This window comes from Staurois parvus, unplaced genomic scaffold (genome assembly GCF_062004578.1).
Source record: "Staurois parvus isolate SC_StPar_1 unplaced genomic scaffold, SC_StPar_1.0 ptg000696l, whole genome shotgun sequence".
Taxonomy (NCBI): domain Eukaryota; kingdom Metazoa; phylum Chordata; class Amphibia; order Anura; family Ranidae; genus Staurois; species Staurois parvus.
In genome coordinates, this window is record NW_028318492.1 from 10,619,997 (window position 1) to 10,642,861 (window position 22,865).

At 41.4% G+C, this 22,865-nt stretch overlaps 1 protein-coding gene across 2 annotated transcripts in view; it reads left to right on the forward strand.

Annotated features, from left to right (window-relative positions):
* Positions 1 to 22,865, forward strand: part of TAB3 (TGF-beta activated kinase 1 (MAP3K7) binding protein 3) — an 83,249-nt gene that overhangs the window by 49,383 nt on the left and 11,001 nt on the right. For both annotated transcript variants that reach the window (XM_089653006.1, XM_089653007.1), the window contains exons 4-6: positions 2,590 to 2,750; positions 12,372 to 12,462; positions 17,928 to 18,008. In XM_089653006.1, the coding sequence (XP_089509132.1) occupies positions 2,590 to 2,750; positions 12,372 to 12,462; positions 17,928 to 18,008 (333 nt within the window). The remainder of the gene's footprint in view (positions 1 to 2,589; positions 2,751 to 12,371; positions 12,463 to 17,927; positions 18,009 to 22,865) is intronic.

Here is a 22,865-nt window from a genome sequence, read left to right on the forward strand (position 1 = left end):
AAAGTAGTTCAAAAGTGACACTCATAGTAAAAAGATCAACTAATTTGGTTGCTTTAATCAAAGCCTTTTTTTCACTTTCACTTTTTTTTCTTCAGGTTCAATATACCGACCTTGCTGTCAAATACAGTGAAAAGTTCTTGCAGCTGACTTTTAGAGAAGGCAGCCAAACTTTCCATGCATCTAGCTGAGCTAAGTACAGTTAGATCTGCACCCCACCTGCTGCTCAGAAGGCTTTGTAAACCTCATGAGCCAGGGTCCTGCTGTGAGCATGAATGTTTGACTGAAGTCATTTCTGAAGGAACATTTCCCATTGAATTCTCTGGCATTGCTCTTGGCAAAATATCCAGGCAGTCATACATACTTTCAGGGTAACGTCTGGTAGGGTTCATTGACCCTTTGAGTAGCAGTTGGGGTCAAAGGGGGGGAGTTAGATAGAATACTGAAATTGCATTCCTGCTGGAATCTACAATTCCAAAAGTTCAGTCAGCTACTATCGTCAATTGTTAAAACATACTTTCCTTCACATTTTCCCTCTAGTACTGCCTGTTCTTTACTTCTTGGTGGTGGGAAAGATTCATGCTTTCTACTTCCATCCCACAATGTATGCCTTGCACCAACAGTGGATATAAAAAGTCTACAAACCCCTGTTTCTGTGCTGTAAAAAAATTAGACAAATCATTTCAGAACTTTTTCCACCTTTTAATGCAATCTTTAAACTGTACAACTAAGTTGAACAACAAACTGAAATCTTTTAGGTGGAGGAAAGTAAAAATAAAAAACTAAAATAATATGGTTGCATACGTGTGCACACCCTTAAACTAATACTTTGTTGAAGCGCCTTTTGATTTTTTTCCAGCTCTCAGTCTTTTTTGGTATGCGTCTATCAGCATGGCACATCTTGACTTGGCAATATTTGCCCACTCTTCCTTGCAAAAACACACCAAATCTGTTAGATTGCGAGGGCATCTCCTGTGCACAGCCCTCTTCAGATCACCCCACAGATTTTCAATAGGATTCAGGTCTGGGCTCTGGCTGGACCATTCCAAAACTTTAATCTTCTTCGGGTGACTCCATTCCTTTGTTGATTTGGATGTATGCTTTGGGTCGTTGTCATGCTGAAAGATGAAGTTCCTCTTCATGTTCAGCTTTCTAGCTGAAGCCTGAATGATTTTTGCCAATGTTGACTGGTATTTGTACTGTTCATAATGCCCTCTACCATGACTAAAGCCCCAGTCCCAGGTGAAGAAAAACAGCCACAAACCATGATGCTGCCACCACCATGCATCACTGTGGGTATAGTGTTCTTTTGGTGATGTGCAGTATTGGTTTTGCGCCAAACCTATCTTTTGGAATTATGGCCAAAAAGTTCAACCTTGGTTTCATCACACCAGAACACATTTTCCCACATGCTTTTGGGAGACTTCAAATGTGTTTTTGCTAAATTTAGCCAGGCTTGGATGTTTTTCCTTGTAAGAAAAGGCTTCCGTCTTGCCACTCTACACCATAGCCCAGACATATGAAGAATACAGTAGATTGTTGTCACATGTACCACACGGCCTGATATTCCTGCAGTTCCTTTAATGTTGATGTAGACTTCTTAGAAGCCTACCAGGCCATCTTTTTTTCTCGTCTTCCTCAGTTTTGGAGGGACGTCCAGTTCTTGGTAATGTTACTGTTATACCATATTTTCTCCACTTGATGATGCCTGTCTTCCCAGTGTTCCATGGTATATCTAATGCCTTGGACATTCTTTTGTACCCTTCTCCTGACTGATAGCTTTTTTTACAATGAGATCCCTCTGATTCTTTGGAAGCTCTCTGCTGACTATGGCTTTTGCTGTAGGATGCGGCTAAGAAAATGTCAGGAAAGACCTACTAGAAAAGCTAAACTAAAATAGGAGTCAGTACACCCCTGCCATTTAAACATGATTTTGAATGTGATTGCTTAATTCTGAACACAGCTACATCCCCAGTTATAAGAGGGTGTGCACACTCTGCACCCACATTATTTTAGCTTTTTTTATGTTCACTCCCCCAGCCTAAAAGATTTCGGTTTGTTTTTCAGTTGAGTTGTACACTTTATAGGTCACAATAAAGGTGGAAAAAGTTCTGAAATTATTTCTTTGTCTAATTTTTTTACATTACAGAAACAGTGGTGTGTAGACTTTTTATATCCACTGTAACTGCCATTTACAAAGGGGTGCCAGATAAGTTTTAGTATTACAGGAAGCTAATAACGTTGGCTTAGGGGAGTGAATCAAATTTTGGTTTAAGCAGGAGGTCTATATTTTCCACCTGGCTTGCATAAAAGTGAATCTTATACTACAAGCAAGGTCAATCTTTGGTAGGTAGTGCAGTACACACCTGTGTAATTTTTTTTTTAACTTGAGATTGTCTGTCTTTTAGGATGCTATTTCAAAGAAGAGGCTTTTACCTGTTTTTGTATTTAGATAGTAACACAGAAACCAATTCTGGATCTATGTGCTGGATACTGTTTTTCAAATAAATTGTTAATTACAGTTTTGAACAAAATACTGTAAAATGTGGACAACCATTCCGGCTTTTAAAAAACATATGTTGTTGTTCAAAGCCTTATTGTTGCACCAGCGGGCAAGAATGGAAAGACTTGCAAAAGAACTGAAACATGAAAAAGAAGGGCTAGAGTTGCTGAAGGCAGAAGTGAATGGAATGGAGCACGATCTGATGCAAAGACGCCTCAGAAGAGTGAGCTGCACCACAGCAATTCCAACTGTAAGTCAGACTAGAATAATGTACTATTTGGAGGCATACAAAAGCTGATTTCCATTGATAAATTATGTATCTCTTTTGTCAGCCCTTACTTTATTATTCCAGGGAAGTATTCTCTTTTCATTTGAAAGTGAAGCCTTTACATGGAATAAAAAATTTAGCAGTTTTATTAAAATATTACTTGCTTTATTTTGACTGTTTGGCCCCTACAAATTATAGTTAAGGCATTCACATATCAAAACCTATAACATTTTAACAACGCATGCATAGAAGGGCAGAAAAATGAGAAAAATTGTAAACAACCCTAGGCTTTCCAAAGGGTAATTCTTATATTCTAAAACTGACAACCACATTAAACTGGTAAAAGTGCAAAGACACCAAAAACCTAGGAACGCCTAGATATTTAGTTTTAAGCAGTTCTTTCTTGCCTGTGACATATAGGCCCATAGCAGTTGTGCCAAATATTCTCAAGTTGTAGAATAGGACAAACCGGATATAAAGCTCGCACATTTAGAAGTACTTCTTTCATCGAGGAAATGGCAAGCTTAATATTGGTAAGAAATGTGAGGCCAATTGGAGAGAATTGATACCAGACTTAGAATAAAAAAAGAGTAAGATTCCTGACTATTTACCTAAAATACATATGCAGTATTGGGATTTCTTTATTAGAAGCTGCAAAATCCAGGTGTGCATTAAGTTAAAGCATATGTCAATGCAAAATGGAAAAAATATATATTTTTTGAGTGTATAGTACAGGGCACAGACTTCTTTAAATCATTGGAGTGGGATGTGCTGTATGCAGCTACCTTCAGATTAATCTTATTCTTTGCATAAGGTAGTCTCCCCATTCCACCTCATTGCGGATGTTTGTTCTTCCTTTCTGTCCTGCCTCCAAAACATGACAAGAAAGTTGCCCTACGTGAAAGCTACAGCTTCTGTTTGTAAGATTGAGCCCCCATTTGTAATGTCTGTGGGCATCTTGTAGAGAATACCCTACCACCCACTCCACAATTGCCAGGTGGATCATACAACCCATTTCTAGGGTCTACACCCTTAAGAAAAAAAGGTTCATCCCTTTCCCATAAGAGCCTATTTCACCAGAGCTGTTTGTGTCTCCTGGGATTTTTAGCATCAGGCATTTGTATCACGGATCTGTTTAGAATTAGAGGACTAGCTTTTTCTTAATCCATTTTCCTACATCTTTTCTATACTCTGAGGAATGGTACCCAAACCCACTCACGTGGGGATGGCCTGTAACATTGTCACTTGGCCCTGGAACCTGTGGAACTGGATCTGCACATTCATATATACTGCCTTGCAAACCAGTAGATACTATGCAGGTCCAGGGCAGTGATCTCCAGTGGGGAAGTGGAGTCCCCGAGGGCCCCAGTGGCATTGCCCACAATGATGGGTGAAGATTGGAACCCCTAGGATGTCCTGTGACATGGATTAGTAGGTGCTCTAGAGTGTCCTGCTGGTACTCTACTTTTGTTACCCTCATGCCCCCCAGATGCAACATGAGAGAGGATTTTTTATTTTTGTGGCCCCAAAAAGGTTTTTTCCCCTTTTGGGTGGAGCTCCGCTTTAAATATTTGAAATTATTGGACTGTTTATATATTTTCATTTTTTTCTGAACGGTGTTGTTGACTATTTAATATTTTGTCATTTGTGTGTGAACACTTTTTGCTAGCAGCTATTTTCTATCATTGAGCGCTGACACTTTTTTATAGATTTGTATATTCTACCAGTTAAAGACCTGTTGACTGCATGGGTCCTCAGCTTGGTACTTTTTATATTGCTAAAATCTCAGTTTAAACTCCTCTGGGATTATTCTTTGGTTCCTCTAACTCAGAAGGTTATTTTTATAGTTCCCATTACTTTGGCACGGAGAGTTTCAGAATTGGCTGCACTTTTCAGTACGGAACCATTCTCTATTCTCCATTTTGATGGTGTGGTTTTATGACTTCAACCATCATTTTTACCTGAAAGAGGTTTCTTCGTTTTTCTCTTAGACAGTCATTGTATTGCCATCCTTCTGTCCTAAACCTGAGACACCAGGGGACAAGGCTCCTAATACCTTTGCTGTGGTTCGTGCTGTCAGGTGTTACCTGAATTTGACTGCTGAAATTCAGGTTTCCTCATTCTGCTTCAGGAAAGGCCCAAAGCAGGGTAAAACAGCTTCTATATCTAGAACCCTTTATTTTTCATGTTCAAACTTTTTAGTTCAGTAACAAATGCAGGACATTCAAATGTATGTACAGGAAAAAAAGGGGGCATGAGTTGCCCCAAGGCAAGAAGGAGAATGTCACACAAAAACATGCATCTGGGAACCATAAGGAAACAATAGGGTATAATACAATGCGAGGGGAAATAAAACAATGTTATGAGCTAAATATGGAAAGCTGCTCCCAACATAGGTTCCATGTAAGACAAAGGAAATAGAAAGCAAAGGCAGGTACAGGTAGAATAGAGGAAGGGGAGAAAAGAGGAGACCAAGAGGGGGAATCGGGAGGGGAGGGGGGGATGTGCGACTTCCAGAAGAGAAAAGGTAATCTCAGGATCTAGCTAATGTATGGATTAGCCCACAGAACCACCATACGATGTGGCCAGGGAATGTTAAGGGAGGAGCTGCGAATCATCAAAATTCAGTGGGAGAAAACGTTCCACCCATGGGGTCCAAATCTTCAGAAACTTGGGGACAGAGTCCCCAATGGTTGCTTCCACTTTGGCATGAATCGTTGCCTGTGTTGCCTTGTTCTTAACTGCTAATATACACAGAGACAGGGACTTCTATGATTTGGCCATAATTTGGCTGCCATAGTGATTTGCAAGAGCAGTTTGAATTAGGGGTTTGAAGATTTAACAAGGCTATGGTCAGATCCGGTAGTAATGGCTTTGCAAAAAGCAAGGACAGCATACGAAAGACTTTGGCCCAAAAAGCTTGGGCAACCGGCAAGACCACCATATATGAAAGTATGTTCCTACCATCGCACAGCCCCGAAAACAACCAGGAGGATACTTAGTTCCGGTGAGGATTGCTAAATATACCCCTAAGTACCATTGGGTGAATACTTTGTAATTTAGTCTCCGCAGCTACCACATTCTGTGAGCAGGATTTGGTAGCCAACCAAATGCGATCCCAATCCATAGGGCTCAAGATCTTTCTCCCACTTAGCGACATATGTAGGGTTTAGCAGAGACTCAGGAGTAGAAAGGAGGTTATAGAGTGCAGAGATAAGACCACGTCTATGGGGGTCCTTGTAGCAAGAGCAAGCGAAAAGGGTTAGGGTATGGGCTGAATGAGATTGAATAGCAAGCGGGGTGTAAAAGTGCTGCAACTGGAGATATCTAAAAACCTTTGACGCCTGAATAGAGTGTGACTCACAGAGGGAAGGATTTGAAACCCCTATGGGTCAGAAAGCGATGGGCGCAAAGCAGATTAGCCGAGGACCAGTGTGTGAAGGAGTGTGGAGAGGACCAGGCTGGATTCCAAAGGTACGAGAGTACAGGGTTAAGCGGCGACTGAAGGGAATTGTGGGATTTTAGACGTAATTGGATTACAAAGCGTCCCGACGGTCTGGAGGTCTAATCCATAGAAGGTTAGCGACTGAGAGTGAGTCACCATCGGCAGATTCAAGGGTGACCCATTGAGGGATTTCGCACATCGCATGGTAATTTGGCAGTTGTGCAAGATGTATAGCTTGGTAATACTTGGTAAAATCTGGGAGACCTAGGCCTCCCATAAGCTTAGATCTATGTATGGTAGAGTGAGGTTGTTAGGTGCCGCCTGGCAGAGTCTCTAGCAGCCCACTGCACGGATTTCCTCAGGGCGCGGGGTCTAAGTCCCAGCCTGCTGTTCACCAGGGCCCCTGATGGTGGGGATGGACTTGGTGCAGACTGCAACCAGGTCGCGACCCCCGAGTGCGTCCGGCGGTGGTAGAGAGTACTGGCAGGGGAGTGCAGGGACGGAATCTGATTGGAAGAGGCAGACAGACCTACTGGTATGATCCGAGCGGGATGGATGGATGGTCGGGTGAGGTATGCGTGGTCAGACAGGCCGGGTCTGTATCGTGCGAGCAGCGAGGTACAGAAGGAGCGAGCAGAAGGATGGTCAGGTCACAAGCCAGGTTCAACAGGATGCGGGCAGCGCAGTACCAGGGGTCAAGCAAAAGAGTAGTCAGGCAAGACAGGGGTTAATCAGGAACAAGCAGAGGTCAGCAACAGATACACAGGAACACAGGATCAGGAACAAGGTAATGAGACCAAACGGTAATCTGACATACCTGATTCCAGATTTAAATAGCCCGCCTCGCGCTGTCGTTGGTGCCAGGCGCGCGATCGTGAGTGTGCATGCGTGAACATCGCCGCCGCCGTGCGTGCCCAGGTCCTATCGCTTGCCTGGTGGTAAGTGCTGGTGTTCTGCGCATGCGCCGCCCGACGCGATGCCACAGAACACCCGCGTCCTGACAGAGGTATACGCGGGCGGAACCCCAGATATATACGTAGGCTTGTCACTGCAAAATGCGGAGGAAATGTGCTGGCACTGGAATGGGTAGGACTCTGAATAAGTATAGTATTTTAGGGAGAATGGACATTCACTACAGTGATCCTGCCCATCCAGGCCAGCCTGAGGGGGGACCATTTGGTCATGAGCCTAGTAAGATTGGTTAGCATAGGTAGGTATTTGGCCTAATAAAGTTTTGATGGGCCAGCAGTCAATTTAACACCTAGGTAGGAAATGGATTGTTGGGACCAGGTAAACGGGAGTACCTGCTGCAGATGGGCCAGTTCTTGAGGAGGTAGGGAGATCTTCAGTGCTATCAACTTTTGAGGGTTAGCGTGAAGACCAGATATGTGGCCGAAGTTCTGAAGAAGTCGGAGTAAGGTTGGAGTAGAAGTCAGCGGGGACGTGAGAAAGAGGAGCACGTCGTCAGTAAAGAGGCAGTGCTTATGGTGAGAACCTCCTAGCTCAAGTCCACAGATATCTGGGTCGGCTCTGATCAAGAGGGCAAAAGGTTCGATGGCTAGGGCGAAGAGCAACGGTGAGAGCGGGCAGCCTTGGCGGGTGCCTTGCAGGATTGGAAACGAGGCCAACTTGTGTCCCAAATATCTAACGCAAGCAGATGGCTCACAGTACAAGGAGGAGATCCATGACAAGAAATGAGTCCCAAAACCCCAATGACGTAGAATGAAGTCAAGATATCTTCAGAACCTTGATGGCAATCAGGGTTTCAGCAGGTGTGCTTGGCTTCTCTAGGATTTCCAGTTGTTGGCCTGACAGCTTCGGGAAAGTAAGATGAGCCAAGAGGGTTTCAGCACGAGACTGGTCAAAGGATTCCATTGGGGAGTACAGCTGAGACAAGTTTTTGTGGAAAACTTGTAATATGCGTACTGGATTGCTAGTGAAACCACCCTGGGACACACGTAAGCGAATCGATTTAGTGGCGTGATCTAGTCTACGAGCGAGAGGGCGAGGAACGTGTCAGGTTTGTTTGCTTTAGTATAGTACTTATGTCGTGATCTACGGAGAGAGAGTTCCGCTATGTCTGTGAGAAAGAGGTTTAGTTCCAAACAGGACTGCTCCAAGGTCTTAGGATTGCTGAGTGATGGGGTGGCTTGGAATGCCTGATCAGAGTGAGTATAAATTGCCTCAAGATGGGAACGCGGTTGACGTTTTTCTTTATTTAGGAAAGATGATTTGCTAATACAGAACCCTCTAAGCACTGGTTTGTGGGCCTCCCATAAAAGGAGGGGAGAAATATCCAGAGTGGAGTTCGTTGACAAGTGCTCCTTAAGAGCTATCGCTATGTCCAGGTTGTGGGAGGAATGAGATAATAGGTTATTATTGAGAATCCAAGAGGCATCAGCTGCCAAGGGAGCGAGGGACGAGATGGACGTGATGACAGCACAATGGTCGGAATAGGGAGGATATCAGAGGCGAGGAGTCGTGAAGAGAAACCGACAGATGTGAGAATATGATCAAGACACGAAAACATTTTGTGTGGGTGCAAATAAAAGGTATATCGGTGTTTCACAGGATTAAGTTCCCTCCGCGAGTCAACCAAGGAGTGGCGGTGCAGAAGTTGCTGGAAGGAGAGTCTAGAGGACAGCGGCAGAGGCGGCAAACAAAAAAGTGCCACGTGTATGGCAGTCGATGAGTCAGTAGGTGGGAGAGGAACGGAAGCTGGCCCTGACTGGGGGCATAATTGGTTATAATGGTAACTGCTGAATCGAGGAGGATCCGCGACAGGATAAGGTACCGACTTTCATGGTCTCTGATCATAATATTTAATGTAAAAGGGGCCGTGCGATGGAAGGGTATAAGGACCCCTCTACATTTGGCTTGGAGAGCAGGACACCGACCGTCGACGGGAGCCATCTGGAGTAGTGACGTGAGGATGAAGTTGGAGATGCCGCAACGTATCCAGAAGATCATTAGGAGATCTACAGGAGTAGTCCCGGGATTGGAAAGAGAAACAAACCATCTGTAGGCTATACCTGGAGGACCTGGACATCGGGTTTCATGGCTCTACGCTTAGCAATCGTGGCTGGGAATAGATCCTGAAATAACTGGTAGCTATTGCCCTGATTGGTTAAGGACCCAGCGGCGCAGGCTGCTTGTAGGAGCTGCTCCTTCATGCGAAAATAATGGAACTTGGTGATGATATCGCATGGTGGGCCGTCCGGGCGGCAGGGGACCAGAGCCCAATGGACTCAGTCTAGATCAAGACATTCAGTTGGGATAGCTAGGGCCATCTCTTGAAACAGGGCTGTGACTGTGGAAAGGACGTCCATGATAGACTCAGGGAGGCCCCGAATATGTAGATTTGAACACCGGGCCCTATTTTTGGCTGTGTCTTTGTCAGGTGTAGGAGCGGTCGCCATCTTGGCTGATGCCAGGGCCTCCTTAATATGTTTCAGCAGCGTCTGGTGTTTGGTGGCCCCCCCGGACTATCCTTGCGGGTGCCGGAGAGGTTGCTATGAAGACGTGGTGCTGGATCGGGCCAAGAGTCTTCTTATCCCCCTATGCTGTGGAGCCTAAAGCGGAGATGTTTGTTCCGGCAACCTCGCGCATGCGCACCCAGAACACTTTTATTTTTATTAAACCCACTTTTTCTAAGTTACTATGGATACATTTTATCTAGAAATGGTTATGTAACCTTTTATGAATTAAAGCAATGTTAAACCCAAAACCAACAATTTAATATATTGCAAATTACCAATCATTAAATGTGGTGGCTATATCCGTTCTTTTCTCTCTATTTTCACCTGGTGTTCTGGCCAGTAACCACCTCCTGTATTAGAGTGCCCCTACTCTGGATGACGGAGCACAGGGACGCCTTTAGACAGCATCATTGTCAGTCTGGGGGCAGGGGAATGTTGGATGTAGATTTAAATAAACAAATAAATTGAATAAAAACTCCAGCTCACACTTTATAAGCAGTAGCAGCAAACCGTTTGTTTACCTTTTTGGGATAATGGGATTTACATAAATAAAGTTGATCTTTGTAAGCGCTCCTGCTAGTGTTAAATGGTTTATCTCATCTCTGTAATTGGTACATTCTGTTAGTTGTTTTTTGTAAAAACAGACTTACTGGTTGTATCACCATCTGAAAATAGAAGAAAGAGCCCAAAAAAGCAAATGAATGCAACCATAACATCTACGAATTGGTAAACTGGAGTATAATAAATGTTTGCTTTTGGGTTTGATACCACAAGTCTAAAAATAAAATTAATAAAACTAAGGGGTGGACAACTTAACACTACCAATAGGCCCACCAGAATAAAGGTTTTTTTTAGTTTACCTGTAAAATCCTATTTTGGAGTACATTACAGGACGCTGGGATTGTACCCACTGCCTTTGAGGTTTATGGCCTGGTAGAAAAATTGAAGCCTTGCCTAGTTTGGGGGGTTAGTGCCTAGGAGGGGATTTCGTTCAAAAGACCTTGTTTGCTTTTACCTTTTTCTTTTGGAATGAGTGGACTTTATGGAATGGAAACCACGTACACTGTTAGAAATTTGAGTTCTCAAAGCTCCTTTGAGAAAAATCCAGCTCCCTTTTTCATCTTGTAAGCTCTCCTCTTCTAATATACCTGTTCTTGGATACAGGCTTACATAGAGGTGCTTTTACATGCTGAAAAAAAGGGGGAAAAAAATGCTCAGCACCCAAAAAAGTGGCTTTTTTTTTTCTAAGCTCAGTGTGCACGTGCCCTAAAGCTTAAACATACATTGTGCTAAAAAGTTTGCATACCCTGGCAGAAATTGTGAACATTTTGGCATTGATATTGAAAATACGACTGATCATGGCAAAAAAAATGCTCTTTTATTAAAGGATGATGATCATATGAAGCCATTTATTATCAAATAGTTGTTTGGCTCCTTTTTAAATCATAATAACAGAAATCACCCAAATGGCCATGATCAAAAGTTTACATACCCTGGAATGTTTGGCCTTGTTACAGACACACAAGGTGACACACACAAGTTAAAATGCCAATTAGAGGTTAATGTCCCACATCTGTGACTTTTTAAATTGAAATTAGTGTCAGTGTATAAATAGTCAATGAGTTTGTTAGCTCTTACATGGAAGCACTGACTAGGCTAGATACGGAGCCATGGGGATCAGTAAAGAACTGTCAAAATCCTGTGTAACAAGGTAATGGAACCTTATAAAGATGGAAAAGGACATAAAAGTTGTAAATGGGGACAGCAGAGCTAACGTTTGCCAACATTTGGGGCTCCAATATACTCCCAATGTCTCCTTAAAGAGGACTTGTCATCTGCTCATGCTATCACATAGGGGAATTGTTAGACTGCCTGTGATAGCAATAAAATAAAAAAAAAAGAAATAATGAATTGTATGAAATAAACAAATAATAAAAAAAAAATTAAAATTAAAACACCCCTGTCATACTTGCGCACACTCCATATAAAAAGCGCAGTGTGGGACAAGCAGGTGTATGTAAACATCAGTTAGGCCACACGTGGGTTATCGCCGCAAATGTTTGTAGTGAGAGTCATAATTCACGGTTAACTCTAAACTGATGACCTCTAAAGGCTTTTAAAACATCGCCTATGGAGGATTTTGGGTACCATCATTTTTTGCAATTCCACAGCCATGCACTATTTTAAGGCTTGACATGTAATCTATTTACTTCTTGAAACATATTATTTTATATACGTTACCATAAATTGGGTATAGTATTGTTTTGTTTGCACTAAAATCCATTTTAGTGTATTTATTCCTGAAAATATGTATTTTATTAAATTGTTAAATATCATGCGCCATAAAAAAATTGCAAAATGAGGGGATGTTCGGCTCTATATCAAAATGATTTCTCCGCAAAATAAAGCATGGAGACATGAATGAATGGAGGAGTTTGCTTTGAATATTAAAAATGAATCAGTGTTTTTAGTTTGTGGGGCTCAGATGCATTGTAGTTCTGCTTTATCGTGTGCGAAAAATGAAACTAATGTCCCAGTAGATAAGTGGTTAATTTAGGTTTAGTGCCTGTGTGCATAAATGCTATTCAGATGACTTTGTGTTAACATTTACCTTTTTAAATGATTTTTCTTTAATTTCCTATTAACTCATGTTATCTTGTTTTTGTTTAATGTTTTCAGCCAGAGGAGATGACCAGACTGAGGAGCCTGAATAGGCAACTGCAAATAAATATAGATTGTACACTGAAAGAAGTTGACCTGCAGTCCAGGGGTAAAGATCAAAGCGTAATAAGTGTAACATAGCAACAATGTTGGAAATTGCATGATAATTTTATATGCGACAAAGTAATAACAAGATGTTAAACTTGACGTTGTGAAGGTCTCTGCGTGTGTTTTTAACTATACCATGATTTGCCCATAAGTCGTAACTGCTTATTTACATGTGCTTCTAAGGAAACCCAATGGAAAATCATCATCCTTTTATCAGGGTGTCTGATTTTTTTTTTCCAAGGGATTGCAGATAACCTAGAATGGATCTTGAGGGATGATACATAGGTTAAAGTATATCTAAATCCAGAAACAAAAATGTAGTACAGAGCAGCTTACCAGTCCTTAGATTTGGTGGCTGCATTTATTTTATTTTTTTAGTTTAAGAACATTTTCAGCAAGTATAGAAAATACCTGTTGATCTTGCCAGAAATACAGTGTGCTTACCACTTCCCGTGAGTTGAAAAGAAAACACAAATGTTCTTATCTTGTGTAAATTATTAATTCCCAACCCCCATGTAATAAAGAGGAAGATATGTTTGAAATCTGGGTGTCAAGCATGTCTGCCTCCATAAATGCAGTGGAGAAGTGAGCATAACAATCAGGGATTCTCAGGATTATCAAGAAGAAATGACCAAATCATGTTTTTATATAGCACCAACAGTTTGCACAGCATGTTACAAAATTGAGGGAGAAAGTACAATTACAATACAATTCTCTACAATGGGGATCATAAGACCCTGCTCCTTGGAGCTTATAATCTTAAAGTAAGGGTCAAGGATAAAAAAGGTGATAACTGTTAGGGATGATGGAGAAAGTAGAAGTACAGTATATTCGTTAAAGGCAGGATAGGCCTACCTAAAGCCTCATACATACATACACATAATGAGAATATCGGACGAATGATCATTTGTTTTTGTTTTTATCACGTACCTGGTGATGGAGGCCAATGGAGAGTGGACTTCCCTTGCGGCTAAGTTCCAGACTCCCCTGAGAGTGGGGACAGCAGGAGTCAGGCCCAAAGTTGCACAGGGCACCTGTGGGAGTGCTGGTTGGTGAAGCACAGCTCAGGCGCACAGCTGGTGCACAGAGATAGGTCTGCAGACAGGAGGCGCCTGTGCTTGGTATGCCAGCCCTGCTAGTATTTAGATGTTTACTGGGTAGTCGGTTCAAGCCAAGGTCAGGTACCACGTGGGAATCAGAGCAGACATAGTCGAATGGGATAGCCGAGGTCATACACAGAGGAGCGAGAGAGTATCCGTAAGCCAAGCCGAGGTTAGAGCAGGGGTAAAGCAGAGTAGACAGGTCCAGGAGCAAGCGAAGCCAGTATCCGGAAATCACAGGTCACAATCACTGGAAACGGGAACAAGCCACGTTGAGCTAAAGATCATCCAGCAACTTGAGGAAGTGATGAGCCTCCTTTATAAAGGCCATCTGGCACCAAACTGAGACGGATGTGTGCTTCTACGGCCATGCAGGGTACTGGCAGAAATGGCAGAACTTCTGCCATGGACAGAACCCTGACAGTTGTTTTTGCATGCTAGTCTGTTATCGAAAATGAAGAGGTCACAAAAGTTACGAAAATATTCTTGCGAACGGAATACAACTTCTGAAGTGATGTAATATATTGTATTGCAATGTATTCTTTCATTTCCGAGCATGCACGGTTTTGGTCACTTTTCTTTTGGACAAATAATGCACTGATTAAATGAAAATCATCCGTTCTGGTATCGTACAAGAAAAATTGTGCTTGTCCCTTTGGATATTGTCCCATGAACTGTCATGATCGGCTCTCGAAAGCTGTGTACCAACCATCCGATTATTGGCTGATCCCTCCGAAAGCAATTTTTTTTTTTTGTCCAGGTCTTCTGGTTGTGTGTATTAGGCATTAGGTGATTGGTTTTCAGGGATCGCCTAAAGGCGGACCGAGTAGGAAATAGTAGGACAGATCGAGGTATGGAGCTCCAGAGAATGGAAGAGGCTCAGGAGAAGTCCTAGAGGCGAGCATGGGAGGAGGTAACAAGGGAACTAGAGAGCAGGAGGTCTTTGAGAGACAAGCAGAGAACTGTTTTGTTTGTATTTTGAAACAAGTTAGGTAATGTAGCTTGGGACAGAGTTGTAGATGACTTTGTAGGAGGTTGTTGGCATTTTGATTTTTATTTGTAGGGTGGGCAGAAGCCTAAATATATTTTTATTTCAGAATTAACAGCAAGCACACATCTTGGTTGTTATTTTGATGTGCACAATGCATTTTTGCCTTTCATCTCAAAGTTTGGTAAAAAAGAAGAATTTGCAGTAATTGTAGTCAGTAATAATATTATATTTGCAGCTAGGCAACATTTTGGTCTAAAAATATACAGAATTTCTAAAAAAGAAAAAAAAAAGTTTGCAACAGTTTAACGTTTGAAATAGTAAGAATATGCTGATCTGTTGACATTTCTGTATTCACATATCAAAACTTTTTTTTTTTTTTTTTTAATTATTCTAAACTCTTCAGTTTAACATTTAATTATGTAAATGAATAAACTGTTTCTACATTAATACGTTTAGATACTGGTCATTCTACCTTTGTCAATAATAGAATCAAGGCTATCTTTACAGTGTGAGGCTATATGAACTAATCTGATTTAAATGTTTAATTGGCTTTTGAAATAATTTTATTCAGTGATACAGCACTGCATAGAATAATAAAAAAAAAAAAAAAAGTTTTGAGATGTGAATACAGAAATGTCAACAGATCAGCGTATTCTTACTATTTCAAATGTTTTGGTGATGTCGTTAATAAATTACTGAAGTGTCAGTGGTGGGCATTCCTCAAAACTAACAAAATGGTGCTGTAGCACATAGCAGCTAGTTTCCAACAGTCATTTTTTCCATCTGATCTGAATATAAATATTAACACCAGTGTGGTTAGACCTTTTATAGTCTGCATATTTTATCTTTAACACTCAAATGTTTTCTCTCTAAAACGTTTAGAGTACATCCACTTTCACAGAGTTTCCTGTATCTAGTTTTAGCTTGCAGCCTTTTAAGCTGCACAGCAAATGTATTTTCATTATTTAATGAATCCAATGTTTGCCATCTCTTTGCACTTGGCTCTAGCATTACATTAATCTGAGTCTGCATTTCTGACACATCTGAACAGTCCTGGTGTATAGAAATGTAATCTGAATTGCCCGAAATTGTGCACAGCTTAGTGAATGATTAGAAAACGTTTTTTTATTAACTCGAGTCAGAGGAAATTAATTTGCAAGTGAACTGCAAAATCCTAATCTTAAGTATTCATTAAGATTAACTGGCTTCGCATTAAATCTTTTAACATCCTACATTAAACACTCAGTCTGTATTTGGTGCACAGCAGGTAATGGTCTCAAAAGCCCTTCAGTGAAAAGTCTGCAATTCATGTGATAATAAATTGTCCACTTGCTTGCATTTTCTTGGCTTGGTGATGAATGTTTTCACTTAATGCTGGATTTTAAAATGTGAAACATGCACAAGCTAAGACTGTTCCTTAAAAAGCTGTCATTGCAGCGGAACATGTTGTCTTAAGAAAGGCATATCATTTAACACAGCAATATGAAGCTTGGGCCTAGATTTCAGTGCTGTCAACTGTCAGTAAGTGTTTTCAATGTCACTAAGGGTAACTCAGGAAGAAGGATATTTTTATGCTGAAAGTTAGTTACAGGTGTACTGCAGTTTATGAATTTAATGCGTTCTGCAGGACTTTTTGCATTGCGAAAAATTCGTAAACCGAAACTCGGTTTCCCATAGGAATGCATTGAAAACCAATTAATCCATTCTGGAGGTCAGAAAAAGGTAAAAAAGAAGTCTTATCTGTTCAATACGCTTTATAAAGTGCACTTTAAAGGCATAAATACTGTACAGGGACATGATTAAAAACAAATTGTAAATACATTGAAAACCAATTAATTCGTTTGTATTGCAAAAAAAATTCTTAAATTGAGGCATTATTTTCATTGGATTTTCATTCATAAACCGAAAATTACATTAACCGAGGCGTTTGTAAACCGAGGTACGCCTGTATTTACAATTAAACCATGCTTCAAGTCGTAAAGCTAGAATTTTTTTTTTTCTTTACCTTTTTAAAGGTAAAAAGCCTTCTTTGGTCTGCTCTACCCCCCAGCCCCCTTATACTTACCTGAGCCTGTTCTCAATCCAGCGATGTGCATGAGAGCAGCGGCTTACCTCGCTCTCTCCCTCCTCATTGGCTCAGAGACAGCAGCTGTCAATCAGATCCATTGAGGAGAGGTGGGTAGCAGGGCCAAGTCACGATTTGTGTGTGAATGGACAAACCGAATGGGGCTCAAGAACAAGAGCCCCCATAGCAAGTGCCCCCCATGACATGGGCCCGGTAGGTTTTTAGGGACAGGGAAGTGTGTGTGTGTGTGTGTGTGTGGGGGGGGGTGATAGGACAAGTAGTGATGTGTTTTTTACTGTAATGCAAAGAATGCATTAGGTAAAAATAAAAGACTAGTTGTACTTTTAAGGAGCTACAAACTATTATACTATAGTGTATTTTGACATATTTACAGCATAGCAGTATATTAGTTTTGGGTAATTCTGGATTTACCTCCTCTTTTAGTCTCTGTCCCAATGTGCTCTTGTGTAATTAACCTACTTTGGGCATTAATAGGGCAAATATATAGGAGTGAAGATCTTATTCTTCAACTTAATCTAAAACTATATGGTAAATACAGTAAAATATTCACTACAAAATTAAAAAATGTTTTTACCTGTTTAAACTGAATGCATTAAAATATATATGTATTTTAAGGCCTGCATTACCTTGGAATCACTGATGTGCATTTACGCTATTGCTACTTACATTTTTTTTAAAGTGGTTGTAAATCTCCGAAATTAAAAATGAACTAAGCTTATCCTTCTATAGCGTGTATTTGCCTTGATCCAAGGCACCTAGTGTGATTTTTGTCTTCTCTCTCATTCCTCTGGTATCTATAGGAGTCACTTCTTCTGACAGTTTTGGACGCCAGGCAGTCGGGAGATGGCCCCACCCCACCACCCCCAGCACACCGCAGGTGATTGACAGCCTCAGCTGTGCATATTTCCCTATGAGACTATGTAGAAGGTGGTGTCTATTCCCTCCACTTAAGTCTCAGATTACACTTGGTTCCCTGCTCTAATCTGTGCAGTATGTGACATGAGATCTCTTGCCTTCTGGTGATCTAAAATGCTGTATAAAATGTGTGCTTTAGGAGGCTATAGAAGACAGATGGTTGCAGATAAATGAGTGCAACTTGTGTAGGAGAATTTTTTTTCATCTCTGTGTAACATCTGAGGCTTGTCATGTCACTGGGTTTAAGGATTCACAACCACTTTAAACACAGAAAACAAGATTAATCTATTTTTTTTCCTGTTTCTGCTTTCTATTTTGGGTGTTGAGGTAAATTTACCACATGCAGACTTGTAATTAACAGATTTGTTTTATAGGAGTGGGGAAGCTTGATTTGAGCAACTTCTATGACAACATAGCTCCTGGTCCTGCTGTGCCCCCCAACACTTGTAAAAAAGGTAAGTGGCCTGCTGCTTTAGTTCTACTGCTGTCTTTGCCTTTATGTGAATGAAATGCATGTGTTACATTTCTTGATCACAGTTTTGGTATATCTAGACTCTGTGGTTAAAAACCTCTGTTAAGTTTTTAGTTGTCTGTGGAAGATTTTCCTTCATTTCCTGTCTAAGGATAGGTTCACACTCAGTGTCCATGCAGCTGCATTGCTCGTGCACAGCAGCCAATTCATTTGAATAGGCTGCTGCATCCGCTGAAAACGCAGGGGAAGGTCCCCACGCCTTTTCAGAAAATGGGAGCGCAGGGAAACTGTGCAGTGCAGTTCCCAGTGCAGGGAAACTGCACTGTGGTTTCCAGTTTTTGGAGGGGTCCATTAGGATTAATGGTTCGCCCACGCATCTCCTGAGCGGAAGCACGTTATGTGCAGGTGGTCGCGGCTGCGGTAACAGGTGCAGTCCCTCAGCTGTAGCCCCTCGCACAAGTATGACCCTAGCCTTATGCCGGCCATAGACGGTTTGAAAATAGGCCGATTTTTTTTTGGGCGAAAAAAAATTGGTCGGCCGTTTTTCGTTTTTTTTTTACAGGTTTTTTTTTATCGGTCTTGTTGGAAAATTTGCGGCCGATTTTGACAATTGTCCGATTTTCCCAGCAAATCGGCCGATTGTTTTACCGATAAAAAAATCCACGCATGAGCTGTGACCTGCAAGGGACAGAAGTTATGGGGTGAATTTTATGATTTAGTCGGCCGATTTTTTTTATCGTTGGTGGTAACGTCGGCCGAACGAACGACCATTTTTCTTTTTTTTTCTTTTTTTTTTTTTTTTTCGAAAAGTCAGCCGATGTTCGAGCCGTATATGGCCTGCATTAGTAACAAGGAGTGAGGAAATATCCAAAAAGTGAGAGACTCGACAATTGTGACTTGTGTAAGAGTCCTCATTGGAAAACTTACCCTCTATTTCAGTTCTGGCAACAAGTCAAAGTGAAGCAAGTAAATCTCTCGCAGGTTCACAGAGCAACAAAAACATGGCAGGGGTTCTAATTATTCCGTACTATAATTGTATCTAGAGAAGCTTCCAAAGGACAAACAGCAGCTGAAGACTTCACCAATGTAATCAATGTTTGGTAAGTCTGATGCGTTTCCGGGCCATGCCCCTACCACAGTGAACGCCCTGTTGTGAGTACAATTTTAAACTTTTATAAATACATATTTCACCAGACCAAGGAGCTCTGTCTGGGTTTCATCTTGCTCCTTATTCTATATTAAGAAAAAAAAAAGTGGTACACTTAACCACTTGCCTACCGAGCCAATTCTGACATTTGTCTTACATGTAAAAATCTACATTTATTTGCTGGAAAAATTACTTTGAACCCTGAAACATTGTTTATTTTTTTAAACAGAGGCCCTAGAGAATAAAATGGTGGGTGTTGCTTTTTTTTATGGCACATGGTATTTGCGTAGCAGTTTTTCAAATGCAAAATTTTTTGGAAGAAATACTTTAATCGATTTTAGTGAACACAAACCGAATCAAAAACTTTTTCTTTGGTTTTTGTAAATATAAAAGATGATGTTAAGCTGAGTAAATAGGTACCTAACCTGTCACGTGGAACAGCAGCAAACTGCGGCACATTAAATTATCCATAGGCAACACTTTAGAAGCCTTTGCAGGTTACCAGATTAGAGTCACACAGGAGATCTTGTCCTAGAATTGTTGCACTTGCTCTGATGTTCATGGCAATACTTCACGTGTGGCGTAATCACCAATTACGTAAGTGTGTGCGAATAAAACGTTCGCCTTTGTGTGTGTGGGAGGGGGAGGCCAAAATGTATTTTGCTACATGTCTTTGCTAAGAAAAATCCCAGTATGTGTATATTAATTGGTTTACGTGAAAGTTGTAGCACGTACGAATGGCGGTGTATATACTGGAATTTTTATTTTTTTATACTAGTAATGGCGGCAATCAGCGACTTATAGCGGGACTGCAGCGGGCATTCTGACACACTGTGGGAACTAACTGCCACTGACCTTTCCAGTGACATTAATCTAGTGATCAGTGCTAATGAAAAGCACTGACACTATACTAATGACACTGGTCAGGAAGGGATTATCATCTGGGGCGATCAAAGGGTTACTGTGTGCTGTGTTTTACCAAGGAGATATGCTGTTCTGTATCTCTCTGCTGTGCAGTGCAGATAGATACAAAACGACGTCCGGGACCCAATGATTGACATCCCTAGCCGAATATAGCAGCGCAGATAGGACGGCATGTGCCCCCTACCTGAAGATCATGCAAATCATGTGTGTATATATACATGATTTTGCGCAGCCCTGTTGCCCTGTAGCAGTACTTCTGCTTTAGGGCAACTGTAAAGTAGTTAAACTGTACCTTATTGCAATCACAAGGGATGAACAACATCCCCTGTGATAGCATGGGCTGTGACAGGTCCTCATGGAGGGATCTGGGGTCTGTGAATCCTCTGGCCCCCAAAGCAGCAGATTAAACAGAGCTCGGTTGGATCTTCTGCTTCACAAGCCAGCAACGACTTGTAAACAAACAAACCGAAAGTGACCAAAGCCTAGTCGCTTCTGGTTTCTGATATCACACAATGGAAGGAACAACATCAATTCCTCACTGTGTATGGGGAAGCCAATGTCACGAGTTGCATCTTTACCTGGCTCCCCGATGGGACAAGAGAGCCCTGTATAAACTGTCGGGAAGGGGTAGGGACACCCTTCTGCCGCCTGTAAAAGTAATCCAGCGAGCGTGTAGCTGCTAGGATTACGTTTACATTGAAGGGAATTGCCATAATAAAATATTTTACCAGGATCATGATTGTAGCCTGAACCATGATCCCAGTATAAACACCTCATTACGAGGTCGTATAAAGTGGGTATAGAAAAGAATCACCCCCTTTAAAATATTCATATTTTCTTGCTTTGCAGCCTTAAATGAAGACAGACACAACTTTGTTTTATCCAACTGTATTTACGTAGTGCAACTTGTAACATCCAAGGGAAAGATTTAACGCCAACGTGCTAGAAATTTTTTTTTAAAAAAATCAAAAACAGAATCATGGAGTTGGAAAAAGGATCCCACCCCCTCCGAAAAATGACTCAATCAGGTGTAGCTAATCACCTTTTTCATTGGCACACAAAGCTATTTGACTTTCAACTGTGATAGCTCAGTATGAAAAGAGCTTTCCTAGAGTATTTGTGTCCCTGATAGTGCAAACAATCAACTATGGATGGCAAGGCACTGTCAAAAGATCGCCAGGATAAAGTTATGGACAGACACAAGTCAGGAGATGGATACAAAAAGAGAATTCAAATGCATTATCAATTCATAGAAGCACAGTTAAGTCTATTATTAAGAAGTGGAAGGTATTTGGTACAACACAGACCCTCCCTGGATCAGGATGTCATGCCAAACTGGATGATATAGCCAGGAGGAAACTGGTCAGAGAAGCTACTGAGAGGCCTACAACAACTCTGAAGCAGTTGTGGGAATTTGACAGAGTTGTCATTGTGTGAATGTGACAACGATATCACAAATTCTCCACAAATGTTGCTTGTATGGGAGGGTTGCAAGAAAAAAAGCCACTCCTCAAGAAAGGCCACATGCAGCCACACAAAACACACCTTGAAGATTCTGAGGCCACATGGAAGAGGTGTTCTGGTCAGGTGAGACTAAAACGGAATTATCTGGCCTCAACACTAAACGATATGTCTGGCAGAAATCCAGTACAGCTCACCATCCAAATTACACCATTCCTACAATAAAGCATGGAGGTGGTAATATCCTGTTATGAGAGGGGGGGGGGGGTTCTCTGCAGCAGGGACTGGAGCACTTGTAAGGATAGAAGGAAAAATGTATGAGGCAAAATACCATCAAATTCTTGAAGAAAATCTGTTGCCATCTGCAGAAAGTTGTCAATGGGAAGATTTACCTTCCAACATGGCAATGACCCAAAGCACGCAGCAAGAATGACCACTCAGTGGTTGAAGGAGACAAAGGTGAATGTCCTTGCATGGCCTAGTCAGAGGCCAGACTTAAATCCCATTGAAAATCTGTGGAATGACTTGAAGACTGCAGTCCACATATGGTAACCATCACATTTAACTGAACGTGAACAGTTCTGCAAAGAAGAGTGGGCAAATATTGTAAAGTCTAGATGTGCAAAGTTAGTACGACATAGAGACATATCCCAACAGACTAAAGGCTGTAATTAAAGCAAAAGAGGGTTCCACAAAATACTGGCACAAGGGAGTGATCCTTTTTTCAACTCAGTGATTCTGTTTTTGACTTTTATTTGTTTTTTTTCCCCCTCAATGTTCGTGTTATACAGTGCCTTGAAAAAGTAATCATACCCCTTGAAATTTTCCACAGTTTGTCATGTTACAATCAAAAACATAAATGTATTTTATTGGGATTTTATGTAATAGACCAACACAAAGTGGCACATAATTGTGAAGTGGAAGGAAAATGAGAAATGGTTTTCCAAATTTTTTACAAATTAATATGTGAAAAGTGTGTCATGCATTTGTATTCAGCCCCCCTGAGGGAATACTTTGTAGAACCACCTTTAGCTGCAATTAGAGCTGCAAGTCTATATGGATATGTCTACCAGCTTTGTACATCTAGAGTGACATTTTTGCCCATTCTTCTTTGCAAAATAGCTCAAGTTCTGTGAGATTGGATGGAATGTCTGTGAACAGCAATTTTCAAGTCTTGCCACAGATTCTTATTTAGATTTAGGTCTGGACTTTGACTGGGCCGTTCTAACACATGAATATGCTTTGATCTAAACCATTCCATTGTTACTATGGTTGTATGTTTAGGGTCGTTGTCCTGCTGGAAGGTGA